The sequence below is a fragment of the Muscardinus avellanarius genome (genome assembly GCF_963383645.1).
Source record: "Muscardinus avellanarius genome assembly, chromosome: 4".
Taxonomy (NCBI): Eukaryota; Metazoa; Chordata; class Mammalia; order Rodentia; family Gliridae; genus Muscardinus; species Muscardinus avellanarius.
Window position 1 is genome coordinate 8,414,504 of NC_137789.1, and position 18,719 is coordinate 8,433,222.

An 18,719-nucleotide genomic window follows, 5' to 3' on the forward strand; every position below is an offset into this window, starting at 1 on the left:
ACAGTGTCACTCTGTGACTTGTGCAATGCCATCGATGGCTGGAAATGAGTCTCCCTGCCCACCAGAACTCAGGGGCTAAGGGAAGGGTAACAATGCACAGTACTATCGTAGAGGTGCTGTTGTAGAAATGGGGCCTAGGAGCTGAGATTTCACAGATCAGACAGTCCTGTCCCACATAGGTTTCTGAGGAGCAACAGCATGGTCTTCCACAGAGTCGGGGTTGTTTTCAGTGTCTTTCTGAAGCTCTCTGGACATGGCAGCTGCTTGGGCGTCTACGAGTGGGGTGCAGGTCAACGTGTAAACCCGCCTCTCCCCAGGGTGGGGAGGGAGAACCTGACCTGTAGCATTTGTCAGTGGACTCTGGCCACCTTTAAGCTGCCAGCTTGGAATTTGGGAAGCTGTGTGTATTTGTGGACTCGTAGGAGCCAGCGTTCTTCTGATCCTGGGGCACAGGGGTGACATTCCCTGGTCCCTGTCGGCTGGGCCCTGCCAGGATGCACCAGTTCACGTAGAACTCTGGTGTGTTTTGTTAATTAGACTTGTCCCGAGGACCGTGTGGATGTTTTATTCCGACTCGTATTTGATGTGCGTCTGATATTTTGAAGGCAGATTCCTCTTAGCCCTCACTTGCTTATTAATATGCATTCAAGATGTTCTCCCACAGGAATGCACACTTCATTCTGTTTAAGGGAGACTCACTGTGTTGCTGCAGAGTCCCACCCTTTCCCTCTCCTTAAAATATGCCTGATTAAGCTAGCTCAGGAACCAGGTCTATAAATCACAGGCAGGGAGAAGTGTAAGATCCCTTGGCACCAAGCTCGATGCAGCCCCGGCTCGCCCTAGTGCGTGGCGGGATGGGGATGGGCCCAGCAGGCTGGCCACTCGCCTCTCATCTCTCTAGGTCATTGGGATGCGCACAGGGTTAGGGGTCGGGCAGACCTGGAGTGGCGTCTCTACTCCTGTGGCCCTTGAGCAGGTGCTTACCTTCCCTGAACTGCGTCGCTCACACCTCTGCAGAGAAGGCCGGATACCTGCCCCTGCAGCAGATACAGAGGTTAGATCTCATTCCAGACAGTGCCAGTAGGTAGTAAGTGCTTCATAATGGCTCTAACTTCCTATATGTGCATCTCTATATTTCTCTGTTTAGCACATATCTCTGGAATTCCTACAGTATGCCAGACACTTTACTGGCCTCAAATCCGATGTCAAACAGCAGTTTTATGGTGGCGTTTATTGTTACTGCTGCCTAGATTGAGGACGAGGGCTGGGCAGCCCTTTTCAAGTGGGGCAGAAGTCACGCATCCCTCCCAGCTGGGCCCAGGATGCCTACAGGAGGAAAGCTAGCTGTTTCTCTCAAGTGGCTGAGCCCTCCCTGAGACTCTGTTATAGCGTCGTCGCAGTGAGGGATCAAAGGAGCAACGAGAGATGGCATGTCAAAGGGAAGCCTAGTTTTGGGCATCTGTGGAAATCTTTGTTACTTTGAACTATTATATGAAGAAAATATAAATATGTCTATATGTTCACCTTGGATATATAGGTATGTCTTACTTTTTCACACCAGATTCAGGGAAAATAGCATAGGAGAAAAATGTCTCTTTTATCGCCCTCTCTCCCTCTTCACCCCCCTCTTCTCCTTTCTTCTCCTCTCCTCCCCTTTCCTCTCTCTGCACTCTTCCCTCTCCTCTCTCTCCCTCTCTCTCTCTTCTCTCTCTTCTCTCTCCCTCTTCCCCTCCCCTCTCTCTCCTTTCCCTGCAGTTATCCAGGGGGTCTCAAATCTCACAATTTTGGCGAGTGTATGGGGGGGAGAAGGGATTACAGGTGAGACCTGGAAGCTCTGCTTTCCAAGCTAAAGTGGCCACATATGCTGGCTCCAGAGACTCCAGGAGAGACTGTTTCTTACTTTCTGGTTTCTAGAGGCGGCCACATTCCTTGGCTGTGATCCCTTCCTCCATCTTCAAGCCATGAATGACCTGGAATCTTTCTCCTGTCACATCACTGTGACCTTTCCTCCTGCCTTCCTCTTGTAATGACTTGTCATGATCCTGTGATTTCATTAGGTGCCTGTGATGACCCGGGAAAACCTCCCACCTCGGGATCCTTCACTGAATCTCATCTGGGAAGTCCCTTTCCCACATCAGGTAGCACATCCACATGCCCCAGGGATGAGGCTCTTTGGGGTCCCCTTTCTCCTTACTGCGCACGGTGGCTTCTTTAACAACATGAGCCTTAACATTCTCCTCTTAGAGGAGGAGAAAGCTCAGACCCGAGTGTCAAATGTGTGCTTTGTGTCTCGAGCATGTGCGAGATTCAGGTCTTCAGACTGCTCCTGTCAGTGTCCTTTGCCATTCTCAGACTTTCTGAATGTGGAATTCAATTTCCCAGAATGCCAAGCACCACAAAGGAGCATAAATATGTAAATGCTCTAAGACTAAACTCCTCCAGAATACACTGCATTCCACAAAGAACAAAGGTTGCCAGGATGGATTTTAAAATTGCTACTGAAATTCTGTGCTTCTTCCTGGTTAATCCATTCCTGTGAAGAAACTGTGATTTGGGGGTTTGCAAGTTTTATGGTGCGCACTTAATATCAACACTGTGAGTAAATGCATCAAGTCTTCTGTTGACCTTTACTGTGCACTGCTAAGAATTTAATGAATTGAAATAGAAATTAATTTTTCTTAGCTTTAATGTCAATTAACCAGCATAGTTTATATTCAGTCTAGATTACACATTCTCACTTGTTGTTCTTTAATTAAAGTCACTATGGTAAAGGTCAAAGTTTTAATTAGTATGGGGGCATTATCATAGTAAGTTTAATTTAAACATAATATAAAGATGTTTTTCTCCCTAAATTAGTTTTCATTAAAGAGTACCCAAGGAGAAACCTTTAATTTTATCTTTAAGCCTACGTTCAACCTCAGGCAGCTTGCACTTGGCCAGCCCTGAATATATTTTTTTTCTTTTTGAGGAAAAGCAGGGTCAGTCTAGCTAAAGCAGGAGTGGAGGCCCTTGTACCTTGGAAACTCTTCAAAGATGACCACAGGAAGAGAAATCAGTTTAGGTGATTAATAAATGATAACAAAAGAGGCAAAACCAAGTTTAATTATCATCTGGTCAAGAAAGAACAAGCCCATATGATCTTGTCAAAAAGAAATAGTGGAGCCTGCTCCAGTTTCAGAAAATGAGCATCTATTAAGTTGCCTTTTCTGCAGAAGGTTCTGGAGGTTAAGAGTTTGATGGCTGGTGCCTTCTGACTGCCCTCACCTTTCTGTGGGGGGAAAGCTGAGCTCTCTCGCACACTCTCAGAGTCACAGGCCTATAAAGCAGTGAGCTAGAGTTGTGTGTGGGTGGATGGGGGATGCACTCTTGGTCTTCCAGGTTCTACTAACAGCTGTCTGGAGAAGCATCCACAATCTCAGCTGATAGAGGAGAAGCCCAGTTATAGGACAACATCTGTGTCGATTCCACTGACACGAGGACACGAGGTACATCATAACTGTACCTGGAAGGTGATGAGCTGTGTGATGCACCAGGCATGATAATTACACCTGGCAACCTAGAATCTCAGGGAACCGAGGCAGGAGGATCACAAGTTTGAGGCAATGGATAACTTAGTGAAACACCATCTAAATAAATAAACAAATGGATAAATAAACTGGGCTGAGAATATAGCTCAGGGATAGAACTATTGGGTTCAATCGCCAGTACTGGGGGGAAATCACATGATGCATCCCCATGAAAATATCTGGTTCTTATACTTATATAATTTATCCAGACAACCTCAATTCCTCTGCTTCCTGAACACGCTCTGTGGCTAGCTTAGCTCTTTTTCTGCCTCAATATAAGGATCATAGAGACTTTGGAAGGTCAGAAAAATATTGGAGAAATGAGACACTTGAGAACATCACTTGACATGCACATTGGGGGTATGGAAGCATCTGAGTGTCTGTGAGGCTTTAGGACTCCAGAGGATAAGAATTTGGCACAGGAATTTGAGCCAGAAAGATGCTTGGTGAGAGAATGATGGCCATCACAGAAGCCCATAGTGGCCTGGATCAGGAGGGCTAAGGGAGGCTCTGGACATGTGCTATCTGGTTTGGGTCTCAGAAGGGTGAGGTTCCTGCTGGACAGCCTCTGGGGCTGAGCTGGGGCCATTGGATGGGATGGGTGCCAGCATATGTATTATATATAAAAGGTGGTCAGTTCATGGTGTGTTCCTTCTTTAGAGGGGACAGGAGGAGGGTCATGGAGATGAAGGACAAGATGCCTAGCCATGTGACAGAGAATCTGAGTGGCTGTGGAGTCTTGGAGGCCAAGGAGTAGTTGAGACTTGCACCCATGGAGAGTTTGGAAACTTGAAGAGCTTTTACAGTTCTGTCATTTTGTCTATGCATCCACAGTGTAAGCCATCTATGGTTTAACCCTAGTTTATAATAAGGCACATTACTTTTATTTCTATTAATAATTTATTAGTAGTTACACTGTCTACAGATTTAATTTTAGAACAATACAGGAGGGTTCGCCCATCTAGGGAAGACACACTGAGCCTGCCGAGGTACCCAGGGCTACGGGGCAGAGGGGCAGCTATTGAAGAGCACCACATCATACTTGGGGCCTGTCCAGGTGGGATGGAACAGATGACCAGAACTTTGCAGTAGAGGAAAGCTGAGAGTTCCCACTTGGGGTTCTTGTTCTAAAGTAGGAAGCAAGACCTCACATTGTGATGATAGCCAGATGCAGAAGAACTGTAGTCTCTTTTCCGCATCACTGGGAAGAGTGGCCCAAGGGAGTCCTTGAAATTAGAAACAGGACAGTAAAAATAAGTATGGCTCATAATTTGCCCCCACCATTATCTTGGGGTCCGAGTAAGGAAAGCCATTGTTGGTTCTGGGCTGTGGATTTGCCATGCGGCTTAGGTAGGAGGAGAAGCAACAGAGAACAGGGAGGGCTCTGCCAATTGTAGCTAAAGGTTGGGGTCCTGGAGTGGAGACTCTGGGGAGGAAGCAGGGGGAACAGGGGCGGATTGGGGGAGCATAGGAGAGGGTGCGGGCCAGAGTTTCCTCAAAAGGTGAAGATGAGAGCAAGTGAGAGAGCTGTTAGAACGACAGACAGTGTGAACTAGACCGTGAGGGTGCATCAACGTGAAGTGTCCCGATTTTTGCTAACTCAACTAGGTTGTCTACAAGAACGTCCTTGTTGTAAGGAAATATGTACTGAATTATTCAGATGAAAAATAATAGCAACTGAGACCTACTGGTGGTGTAGATTCTTTGGAATCATTCTTAAAATATTCAAGATATCTTAAAAGATCTAAAGTGCTAACAAGATAATATGGAATGAACAGGCCAATTAAAAGGAAAAAGGAACCCAGAGAGGAAATGGGTTCTTGGAGACACTTTCTCTGTGAGCAGTTGATAATCCTGGAAATGGTAACTTTTATTTTGATATCCCCATGAGGTTAAGATGACAGAAATGAAAATTCCTAGTCCACACAGAAGGTGGAGATTTTTCAGGGCAGGATTGAACCAGAAGGAACTCCCTGCCCTGGAACTGAAGCCCAGATTCCCATTTCCAGAGTGCAGTGAACTTCAAGTATTGAACTTGATTTATCAAAAGTGATTCCAAAGGGAATGTACCCAAAAGTACCCAAGAAAAGCAAAAAAGACATCTCTGGATAAGGACTTCTTCATTGCAGGCCACAAATTAATTCCTAAGAATTTTTCCAAGAATGATAATTAATACATATTAAAATAAACAAATTAGCATATAAGGAAAGAAATCATCATGAGTGAGAGTAGAAACAACATACAGAACTGATCCACAAAGACTTCAGATTAGAATTTCACACACACAGAAGTAGATGCAAGGGGAGGAGGTGGAGGAACAGTTATGTAGAATGCAGCATAGAGATGAGATGATAATATGAAAATAATTAAGAGATATAGGAAATTAAAAGAAGATCTTAGGAAGTGCATCTGGAGTTGGAGAGAGAAGTAATGAGCCCAAGGTGAAGCAGGAGAAGGTGACCAGGTGCAACAGCGCTGCCCACCTGCCCTCTTCTCACCCCCTGCAGAGGACTGGGGAAAAGCATAAAGATGGGGTGCCCATCCTCCCTGACGTGGCTAGTGTTAAGAGCCTTGTGGCCCAAGAGTTCTGGGATCCCAGGATAGAGGAAAAGGATCAGCGTGGAGAGGAGGCACGCTGGATCAGTACAGAAAATAGCGGAGAGTGTGGCAGGAGCGAACTAGAGGCCCAGTGCTACGGGGGAATGAACTGTGGGAACTGGAGAGGCTCAGAGCTGCAGAAAGCCAGGCAGGTGCCCACCACCGGGCCCAGCCTGGCCCCAGCTAGAAGCCTGGTGGTGCCCAGCAGCCCCGACCCCTGCCAGTGGCGTTGGCTCTGACCTCAGACTGCCATTCAGCCTTCCTGGACTGGAGTTTGGCTTGGAGGCATAACTTGTTCAGGGGTTTTGTCCAGTCTCCCATTTAGTTGCTGTTGGGGATGCAATTTGAGAAAGATAGCCTCTACATTTTGTAATTTTTTTTTTTTTACCATGAGTTTTGCATTCTCCTAATCAAAGCACCCAAATACTTTATGGAAGATGTGTAAAATTTAATCGGTTTAATAAATAGTGATATTTCAGGATGTGACCAGCTTTTTAATTTGTTCTTTAGTGGGAGATTCAATGGGGATTTGTATCATCCGTGGTTAAGCTTCTGATGTGAAGGAGACTGAGACTCTGACACCTCGTCTTAATTGTTTGCAGACAGAAGAGACTGAGAAAAGTGACCATTACCCTTCAGTTTTTTTTCCCTAAATTATTTGTTTATAAGTACAAACACAAAAGAATTATTTCATCCACTTATATACTCCATCAGGGCAATTGTCTTACTCATTTTCTTTCTCTCTGACATCTAAAATATTAAGCATGAGCCGGGCATGGTGGCACACACTTGTAATCCCAATACTTGGGAGGTTGAGGCAGGAGGATTGCAATTCCAAGGCCAGCCTCAGCTACTTAGTGAGGCCTTCTGCAACTTAGTGAGACCCTGTTTCAAAATAAAGAATAAAAAATATGTCTGGGGGTGTAGTTCAGAGGTAGAATGCCCCTAGATTCCATCCCCAGTACAGCAAAATAAATAAATATATCAAAATAAAATATTAAGCATGTATTCATCTCTCTGCCAAATAGCTTATTCAACAGAGGAGAAAAAAAAACATTACTTTTTAAAAATTTTGCCCTGTAAGACATGTTCACTATTGCTATTGAATTCTAAAACTCGGGTAAACTGGGTTGAGTGTCAGTGCTGGAGACAAAATAATGCTTGTAAACAAGAGGTATTTGGCTGGGAGGAGGAACCGGCCGTGGCCTTTCTCCTGTGATGACTGCCTCTTTTTACCGGTCTATGTCTACAGGTGGCTTGAAGTGCCCGGTTTGCAGCTTTGTATATGGCACCAAGTGGGAGTTCAACAGGCACTTGAAGAACAAACATGGCCTGAAGGTGGTGGAAATTGACGGAGACTCCAAGTGGGAGGTAACTTTTTAAAGTGTGGTGCTGATATTGGCATTTTTAAACACAAACAAAAAACCAAGCAAGCCTCAGGACTAGGCGTAGATAGCCAGTCCTCAGAGCATTGGATTCATTGACTGAGAAATTTCAGAAACTGTGTTTTAGCACACTGCTGGTTGAGATCTGGGCCATGCCGGTGGTTTCTTATTCTGCATTGAATTTAGACTCTTCTGTGAATGTTTGCTTTGACTTTATTGGCATTTTTACTTCTCCTCCTCACAAATTCAGTTTCAGATGTTGCATCTGAAAGAGCAATGGAGGGCAGGGAGTGTATGTTACCATCCTCCCTGAACATCAGGTGGCACCATTATCCTGCTCTTCCTCCGCTGAAGGACTGTGCCCATCCCTGCTGCCTCTGCTTTTCTTTCCCCTTAGGAGTTGGAAACAATCACCTTGTTGGAAAATGCATCTATTTTATAAGAGCCAGTTACCATCAAATACCAGTGTTACTACGGTGGGCTAGTTGAGGTTATGTGAGGCAGGGCTTCACAGAGTCAGTACTGTTGGCATTTTGATCTGGATAATTTTTTGCTGTTGATGGCTGTCCCCAGGCTCCAGGGATATATAGCTATGTTAGCCTCTTCCCACTAGATACCAGTAGCATTCCTTCACCCACAAGCACTCGGATAACCATAAACATCCCAGATATTGCCAGTGTTTACTGTTCCCTGGCAGTCAGACTCATCCCCAGTTAAGATAAGGATTTCACAGAGCATCCAGTGGTCAGGAGTGAGGGCTTTAAAACAGAATCCACAACACAAGACCATAGCAGCACATCTTGACAATGTGGGACTTAGTGCAGAATGCAGAGGAAGGCTGGTTCGGAAGGAGGGACTTTGCTAATGTCATTCATTGTAACAGTAGAACGAAGGAAAGAAGTGAAATGATCATCTTCATAGATGCAGAAAAGGTATCTGACAAAATTCAATATTCACTGATCAAAAGCAGTGGCTAAAGTAGAACTTGATGGATGGTTCCTTAAGATGACAAAAATGTCTGCGTCTCAGCCCAAAGCCAGTATCTTTGTTGGAAAACATGAGTCTCCATTGAAGTCAGAAACAAGACAAAGATGCCCAGCAGCTCTGTTAGTCATTAAACTGTGTGTGGGGGGATGTCAGTCAGTGCGGCTAGAAAAGACAAAGTAAATAGAACTGTGAGGGAAGAAATAAGATGTCTCTATTTGCATACAATAAAATTGTATTCTTAGAAAATCAAATAAGTGAATGAAAAACTGCTACAAAAATAAGCAGCAACTCTAGATACCCAAAACAATCTCGAAAAAGAACAAAGTTAGAAGATGTATATTTTCTGATTTCAAACCATATAAAGCTACAATAATTGAAACAGTGTAGTACTGTTCTAAAGGCAGATATTATAAACTATTGGAGCTAAATAAAAGCCTAGAGCTAAATTACTGTATTCATACATCATAGTGGGATACAAACTTTTGTAGACATACATGCACACATCGCCAGTCAACCCCCACCTGATCCCCACCCCATTCCCTCCCCATCCCTCCTTCCCATGCTTGGCTTAGTGGTTGACATCTAGTATTATAGCAATTTATCCAAAATTAAAAATGATAATCTCACATAACAGTTTCATTTGTCTGATACCAAGCTTTTGATAACTTAAAGATAACATTTCAATATTTCTTTTTGTTTTCTTTCTTACCAGAGAATATTTTTTCTTTTTTTTTTTAGGTGAAACTATCATATATTTACATATTTATTTTTCAGAAAAAAATCTATCCTAATAAAAAATTAAAATAAATAAATAAATAAATAAAAATAAGCAGCGAATTAAAGATCAGTAATAATAATTGATAACATGTGCAAGTATATAAACAGAAGCACAGATACATACATGTATATGTGGTATATATATAGGCATATACACATATACACACACATACACACATAAAAATCAGAATATTGGATGGAAGTAATTATATCATTTATTACAGGGAACAGACAAAATTTTTTTAAAAAGATAGATAAATACAGATAAATCTAACAAGACTTGTCTAAAACATAAACATGGAGAACCACAGAATACTTCTGAAAGAAACATAAACTTGGAGTTGAGCAATTGGATGGACATCCATCATATATAACATAAGGGTATTAATACTTCTAAGATAATTTATCAGTGTAATATAGTTGAAATAAAAATATCACTTATTTCTGGATCTAATCAAGTTGATTTCTAATGTCAGTGTGGAAGAACAATGATGACTAGCTGGGGGAACGCCTTGGGAAACTGTCAGGGAAAAGAGAATCCTACCAGAGACTAACCTGTGCTATGAGGCCACTGTGACCAAGACAGCGTGCTTTGTACTCAGGAGTAGAAGGGCTGATGTGAGAAAGTTAGTATATCATGGATGTAGTGCTTCACATTAGTAGGAAAAATGTCGGCCTTTTCGCTAAGCAATATAAGATAGCTAAGTAGCCAGCTATAAGAATAAATGGATCTATTTTCTCATGACTTAGGTGTGTGAGAGAGACCAGTTTCAAAGGGATCGAAATTTAAATGTAAAAGCAGTGATATTTTATAAATGCCAGAAGAAATAATGAGTGAATTCATCTATAAACTAAGAGTATGGGGGAACCTTTCTAATTATAATTCAAAATCCAGATTCACCAAGGAAAAAGATTGAAAAAATGTATGAAGGAATTTAAAATATCTTATGAAAAAGAACACATAATCAAAAAGATTCATGATAAGAATATTTTCAGTCACTCATACAAAAAGAATTAATACCATCACTCTATACAAGGCCTTTAAATATATTGATAAGAAAGATCAACAATCCAGTAGAGAAATGGTCAAGAAATAAGAAAGATTCATGAAAAAGAAGTGCAAATAAACTTGAGTATCTGAGAACATGATCTCACCCATAATAAAAGAAGTATTAATTAAAACTAGACTGAGAGAATTTCTCACTTATTAGATTGACAGGAATCCAAATGTTTGACATTATCCCTGCTGGAGAAGCCATGGGGAAATGTGCCCTACCCCGTGAACAGAGAGCAGTAAGTAGCAAACTACTTGTGCATTTTCCTATCCATGAACTGAACAATCCCACCGGTAGGATACTATTGAAGAAAACTCAATCACTGTTGTGGGATGCTGAGAATCAACTCTTTATATGAAAACTGTTAATAAGAGCCAAGTATTAAGTAGCTGTCTTACCTTTAAAAAGAAGTATCAAAAAATCTGAAAAAAATGTGAAATCTGAAACACTTTTGGTTCCAACAATTTCAGACAAGGGATGGTCAGCCTGTATGTGCTACAGATGATTAGTACACGTGCATATATTTCCCAGTCTTGGGGCTCAGAGGGCCTGGAAGCAGTGATGCTCCCTAGCAACGAGGACACCCAGGGACCAGATCTTGGTTTCTAATAGTATTCTCTTATGAAAGGAACTGGAACCCTTGGAAAAGTAGTCGATACCAGGGCCAGAACCGAAAATGTACAAGAGGATCCTGAAACATCTGTGGTCTTTGGAGTAGTGACATGCTCCAGACAGACAGGAAAGGGAAATTAAAAAAGGGGAGAATATGTTTATCATAAAAGAACACAGAAGACCACCTTTGGTCCCAATGACCAAAGCTGGGACAGTTTGAATAATAGTCAATAACAACAGTGTGGAATTAGAACTCAAACCATAAAATATCCACGAGTCTACACTGATATAAGTAAGTGGCTCAATATATAAATAAATGAGGGAGAGAAGGTACTCACCCCCGCAGAAGAATTCTGGTGAATATATGGAGAACTAATGAGTAAAGTAGAAAAACTGCCAGCAGTGATCACAGTGGGAAAGTTCCATCAGTGAATGCTAAAGCTAGAAGTTTAAGAGAAATGGGATATGTGCACAGCCTCAAAAACTCTCGGCCTAAATATTTATTAATTACAAAGGGACAAGTTGTACCTTTTGGGTGGAGCCTGCAGACAGAGCCTTATCTGGGGGCTAGAGGTTGACATCGTCAATAGTAATATATACTGACACCTGTGCCAGCTGATCGACGTCATCCGAAGGGCACTTCACAACATTCTTGAACCTCAGATCATGAGAAGTCATCAGGCTAATGATATGAGCAGTCGCATGCCCAGCCTGGAGACGGAGGACCTGGCGCCTGCTGGAGGAGACCGGAGACTGACAGTCAGATGCATGATGGAGACGGGCTTCTGCTGTGGGCTTGACAGTGGAGCGCAACGCAGGGCCCTGGGTTCCACCCAGCGCTGCAGATAAACAAACAAGCAAACAAAGCAAGCACCGTCAGATCCTGGACAGAGGAGGACACTAATGGAAAGCCTGGCGTGGCCTGGATCAAGCCTGTTGTGTAGTTGAAAGCATTGCACTGGTGTCAGTTTCTTGCGTTTAATAATTGTGCTAAGATGAAATAAGATGTTAGCATTAGGAGAGACCAAGTGATGGGTATAAGATACTCTCTTTGCCGCACTTGTTGTAAGTCTATAATTGTGTCGAAATAAAGCAGTTTTGTAAAATGAAAAGGTGGGCATTTCACGTAAGGAAGGGAAGAAGATGGGAAGATACGGGGAGGAGCCAGCTTCCTCTTGCCATTCTCTTTTGTGGGATTTCACTCTCATGGAAGTATTCTATGTTATAATAAGGGCAAACTTAAACTGAAAGTTCTAAAAATCGAGTGTAAAGTCAAATAGATGATTCTGTTTATCAAATGAGTGGCATCACTTCACAGAGAAGAACTATTTCAAGAGACTTTAAACACCGGGAAGATGGCGACCGAGAAAAGCGGGGCTTAAGAGCCCCGCTAACAACAAATATCCATTACCACAAAATCAGCGCCTTCAAAGCCAGAAAACAACATCACCAGAGAAACAAAAAAAATCACCAGGCTCCAGAGAGAAAGCGGACTGAGAACAGAGCCACAGAGGAGATCCTCACGCCCGAGGACGCGGCAGACGCGGCAGCAGCGCCATACTGCCGGCGAATTCACGGGACGGCCACAGCAAGCCGAGGGGAGCCGCTGCGGAACAGCCAGGCGGGATTTCTCGGCGCAGAGGACATCTAAAGCTCCCAGTGTCTGAGCTCAGCACACGCTGCAGGGATTCAGAGTGGGAATCAAAACCAAAAAAAAAAAAAAAACGCCAGCCCAACAGCCGAGGGCGTAGCAGCGGGGCCATATTGCCACTGGCGGCAGCAGCACCGAATTCACTACAGCTACATCTGCGTACTCAAGAACAGTGAGTCAAATTGCGGGCCACAGCGGAGAAATCCCAGTACTGTACTCACTGGGACTTGACCCAGTGGGAGAGGGGCAGTGGCAGAGATATCACACCAGAGGAGAACTTGCAACCTGGCACCCCCCACGGTCTAAAGCAGCCTCTATCGACTCTCTGGGTCGGAGACTCTGTGATACAACCCAGTAAAGGAGTAGTGGGGTCTGAGATACTACTGACTCGAGATCCAGAGCACCTTAAGTGAAGTCATAGTGACCCAAGGGAAGAACCCAGAGAAGGCACAAACTTCCGAAATCATGGGAAAGAGGAATAATACTGGAGCAATGAATGCTCACAACCCCACAACATCAGAACCCGATAAAACAGAAAATCAGAGATTTCTAGAAGATCAAATCAGGAAAATAACTGTAGAAATAATAGAGGTGCTTCGAAAAGAACTCAGAGAGAGCCAAAAAGAGATAAAGGATGCAATTAATGAAGTAAAGGCCTCAATTCAAAGCACAAACAACCGATTAGAACACATGGAGAACAGAATCTCGCTCTTAGAAGATGATCATTCCAAAAATGAATGCATAGTTTCTAATCTAGGAAAAAATATCCGACAGCAGGAATCTGATATTGAAGAAATATGGGCCCATTTTAAGAGAGCTAACCTAAGAATAATTGGAATAGAGGAGGGAAAAGAAAGTGAAACCAAAGGGATCAACAATCTCTTCAAGGAAGTAATAGCAGAAAATTTTCCAGACATAGCGCAAGAGGTTGATACGCAGGTCCAGGAAACTTATAGAACTCCCTTTAGACAGGATCGGAGAAGAGGATCCCCACGCCACATAATTGTCAAAATGACCAATGTGGAAGCCAAGCAGAGAATCTTAAAGGCAACAAAAGCAAAGGGCCAAGTGACATTCAGAGGCAAACCAATTAGAATCACTCCAGACTTCCCAAACCAAGTCATGAGAGCCAGAAGGGCTTGGAGTAACATATTCCCAATTTTGAAAGAAAACAACTTCCAGCCAAAAATTTCCTACCTAGCAAAACTTTCTATCAAATTAGATGGAGAAATAAGAAGCTTCCATGACAAACAGAAACTGAAGGAATTTATGTCTTCAAAACGAGCACTAGAGAAAATACTCAAAGAGATTAACTACAAAGAAGAAATAGGTAACACACATCAGAACTAAAGAAACAAAATTTTCCATCCAACAGACAACTAAGATTGGTTATCTGTGGAGATTCATTATTTATGTTAGTCTTTTACCTATCTGTAAAGGGTATTGTTTGCCTTTATTGTTGTTAATTTTTAGGATTTCTAGTTGGAATATTAATATACCTTCAGATATAGCATTTGGAAATATTTTATCCCATTCTATTAGTAACTGTTAACTCTGTTTACATTGTCTTTGGATATACAATATGTTTTTTATTTTTTAGGGAGTTTGTATACTCTTCTGTTGCCTGTGCCATTGAAATCATAACCAAGAAATCACTGCCAATTTCAATGTTGTGAGGTTTTATGACCCAGATTTTCTCCTAAAAGTTTATAGTCTTAAGATTTATATTTAGGTCTTTTATCTATTTTGAGTTAATACTTGTATATGGGATTAGGTAAGGGTCCAATTTTATTCTTTTCCATGTAATTATTATTTTTCAACAATATTTAGTTAAAAGATTATTATTTCTACCACCAAATGTTCGTGGAAACCTTGTCAAAAATAACGACAATATAGGGAAGAATTTAGGTCTAGGCTTTTATTTAACTCCAATGGTTTTATATCTGCCTTTAGAATAGTACTACACTGTTTCAATTATTGTAGCTTTATATGGTTTGAAATCAGAAAATATATATCTTCTAGCTTTGTTCTTTTTCAAGATCGATGTGGGTACCTAGAGTCCATATTCCATATTAGGATAGATTTTTTTTTCTGAAAAATAAATATATAAATATATGATAGTTTCACCTAAAAAATAGAAAAAAATAGATTCTCTGGTAAGAAAGAAAGCAAAATGAAATATTGAAATGTTATCTTTAAGTCATCAAAAGCTTGGTATCAGACAAATGAAACTGTTATGTGAGATTATCATTTTTAATTTTGGATAAATTGCTGTAATACTAGATGTCAACTACTAAGCCAAGCATAGGAGGGGGGGATAGGGAGAGAACGGGGTGGGGATCGGGTGGGGGCTGACTGCGCAATGTGTGCATGTATGTCTACAAAAGTATGTATCCCACTATGATGTATGAATATAGTGCACCAATTAAAAATAAATATGAAAAAAGAGACTTTAAACAGTAATTGTAGTGTACATTCCTTAGAAGATATAATCTAAGAGCAAAAAGAATTGCAACACCAACCTGTTTTCAAGTTATTCTGTTGGTGGTGGCAGGGATGATACAGTTATTCTGAGGCAGTTGTTGATGTTTAATAACTATAGTGGAACACATGAAATACGTTTAATTCCATATGCTTATAATGACTATTTAGAAAAAAAAAACAACTCACTTTTGTAAGGTGCTAGGCAACCAACACTTATTTTGAAAACTGGCAATACAATCCAAGAATCAAGTAATTGACCTACCTTTAAAAAACAAACAGTCCCCTCCCCAGAGCTAAATGCGTGACGTGTGCATGTATGCCTCTACCATCTTGTACTCCATTAAGATGTATGACTACAATGTACCAATAAAAAAACAAGGTTTTAAAATAAAATTTGTATTTCAAACAAACAAACAAACAAACAAACCACTGTGTGTTAGCATAACCGAAAATTAGATAAAGAGAAGCTTTCTCCTTATAATATTTCCAGTTGGCAGTCTTCTAATGGAGTACTAGGCCTCGCGGTGATTACCAGGCACCTGCATTGCAGAGGCGAGGCCGCCACATGCACAACCCCTCCTGCAGAAAGTGTGGTGTAATCTGTGAAGCATTCTTGCCAAACAGGGGGTCCTTAATCTGATTCTGCTTTGGGTTCATTTCTAACTCCCGGTTGTCAGGAAACACCTTGGACAGAGGACCATGTTGATTGGTTCCCCGGTGACATCCTCAGCAAAGTTCAGATTGTTGGGAGTCCGCGAGGCAGCTGCCTGCTTTCTTCCAGCAATCCACCAGAGAGAAAAGGCAAGAAAGGGAGGATAGTGCATGGAGTTTAAACGTTCTGTGGGACATACTGCTCATTTCTAATGTGTGAACCTCATTTAGGTTTGAGTTAAACACACTGTTAAAAAAAATTAGATAATTGTGAAGTGGGAGTGGTGGTGCATGCCTGTAATCCCAGTACTTGGGAGGCTGAGACAGGAGGATAGCAGATAGCAGTTTCGAGGCCAGCCTCAGCAACCTAATGAGATCCTGTTTCAAAATAAGAAAAATTAAAAGGGCTGGAGGTGTAGCTCAGAGGTAGAATGCCCCCGGGTCCAATCCCCAGTACCAAATTAAAAAAAAAAAAAAAAGAAAAGAAAAAGAAAGAGAAAATTAGATTATTGAAGAAAATTGAACATTACATGGATATTGATGATATTAAGGATTTATTGTTAATTATTTGAATGTGATAGTGGTATCATAGTTACATTTTGAAGAGTTTTAGTTTTTCGAGATACAATCTAAAATATTTATAAAGAAAATGGCAATTTCTGCATGTGCTTCAGAAAAGTTCCAGGGCAGGGCACAGAGTGTATAGGGCAAATTAAAACCTGGCCATGAGTTGATGGTTCAGACTTGGTGATAGATACATAGAGGCCTTTCATACTCATCTCTCTGCTTCTGTACATGTTTGGAATTGTGTGTGAGCTTTAGGGTGTTGGATTTTTAATTCTATCTCTGTCGTCTGTACACTGCTTGATCTTAAGCCATCGTTTAACCTGTGTGTCCATGGTGTTCTCTTCTATAGAATAGGCTAATGATATCTGAGAGGCTGGAAAGATTGAGAAAAGCCTGTTATCGAGTGCTCCCGTCTAGGGCTGGCCCCAGGTGAGCCCTTCGTATTGTTGGTTAAGATGGTGCGCTCAGCCCGACTTCTCCATCTCTGGCAAAACAATGCATCCGCTGGCATTTCAGATTCATGCTGCGAGAGCTTGCTCTGAACTAAGTAGACACTGGAATGCCAGTTCATGATACAAAATGCAATCCATCTGTGTCACCTAGTGTTTTTATTAAAGCATACAGTAATGTCCTTGTCCTCTAAAGGCCTTGCTTCTGGCAGATTCCTGCTCCTTAAACAGAGCCGTGACCCCAACAAAAATAGTTGACACAAAGCCCCGTACTTGACTCCCTAAGTGAGACAGTCAAGCCACGGGGAAGCCGGGCATGGTGGTTACCAGTGGAATAACAGCTGCCTACCCTAGGAGTCTGGGCTACCACCTGGCTCCCAGGAATGCCTGACCAACTACTGAAGTGATTATTATATAGCGCCCCCAAAATGAGGTGCGCTATTTGGTGCACATCCTGTTCTTTTGCAGGCTAAGGCATACTCAGCCTAGTGTTAGCTAATGCAGTGTTTAATGGTAGTGAAAGGAAATGTTCTTCTTTTTGTTAATTTCTGCATTCATTAAATATTTATTGGGTGTCTACTATATGCCAGGTTGGAAAAACCTAAATGAACTCGGCCATTTGGCCGTAAAAGGACAATTACATGCTACTCTGAACCTCTGTGTCAGCTGCTGCTTGAGTGCTACAGAGCATGCCTTTGGCTCCTGCAAGCTTTGTCTGAAGCCATTCTTCCTGTTCTTCTTTATTGGTGACATTCACGCCTCCTGCCTTATAGATTGGCTGGTATCCCTGAGCCCTAACAAAAGGAGATCATTATTAATGTCTAGCTCTGAGAATTCTGTCTTCCCTCTCCTCTCCTAGAGGAGCCTGTGAATGTCATTTCAACCCCCTCTACCCCCACAAGTCCTGATGTTGTGCCAATAGATTTTGTATGGTCCGTTTTGTGAGTCATATCCTTCATATAAAAATAAGATGGTGTGAATAGCTGTGATTCGCTAGAGTCTTTCTGTATGCCAGGACCTGTGCTTTGCAGGTCAGTCACCTGTCCTCCCTTTCTTCTCCTCTCTACCAAAGCAACTTCATTGCCTCTGTTGGCCTCATGAGTAATGGGCAGGCTAGAGTCAATGTTGGCAGCGGCAGGAGACAGGCCATTAGAAATGCATGCATGAGACTATCTGAGCTTGCAGCTCTCTGGTGAGGAATGGGATACTCTGCTCCCTACTGCAAGAATGGGTGCAAGAAGCCACTGTGGAGAGCGGTGCAGAGGCTTCTCAGAAGATTGGGAATGGAATCGCCAGATAGTCCAGTGATACTCCCCCTGGGCATCTTTACAAAGAAACGGAAGTCAGAATATTATAGCTGCACATCCATATCCATGTTTATAGCAGCGCAATTCAGTATAGACGAATGATGGGACCAATTCAGGTGTCCACAGACAGATGAATGGATCACAACGCTGTGTGCTATATACACACAGTGGAATTTTGCAGCCATAAAGAAGAACAAAAGTATGTCATTTGCAGGAAAATGTATGGAATACTAGAATATTCTAAGGGAGATTAGCCAGTCTCAATAAAAAGTAGTTGTAATATTTTCTCTTCTCTATTTCTAAGCTAGATAGAAATTTGGAAATGAGGGCTACCTCAGATAGAGGAGCAGAGAGACTCATTGATGTGGGGAGTTTGGGGAAGGAGGAGTGGTGCCAGGAAGGTAAAGAATGTAATAGTTGAAATAAATATGACATACGTATATAAAATTACCCATTTCAATCTCAAAGACATGTAATCGGGAGAGGGAGGAAGGGTGCGGCCTGGAGGGAAGAGCTCCAGGAATTGTGTGCATGTATGTTTCTAACACTGATGTATAATGACAACGCACCAAATAAAAGTACATAAAAATAAAGTTTAAAAAAGATGCTTTCGCCAAAGCTGGTTTTTCA

The 18,719-nt window shown here is 42.1% G+C and overlaps 1 protein-coding gene across 5 annotated transcripts in view; it reads left to right on the top strand.

The window, feature by feature from the left end:
* ZFAT (zinc finger and AT-hook domain containing) overlaps nucleotides 1–18,719 on the top strand; it is a gene marked incomplete at both ends in the record, with an annotated part of 197,320 nt that overhangs the window by 154,391 nt on the left and 24,210 nt on the right. For 3 of the 5 annotated variants that reach the window (XM_080694115.1, XM_080694119.1, XM_080694116.1), the window contains one exon: nucleotides 7,417–7,535. In XM_080694115.1, coding sequence (XP_080550241.1) covers nucleotides 7,417–7,535 — 119 coding nt within the window. The remainder of the gene's footprint in view (nucleotides 1–7,416; nucleotides 7,536–18,719) is intronic. The other 2 variants (XM_080694117.1, XM_080694118.1) reach the window with 1 other exon arrangement.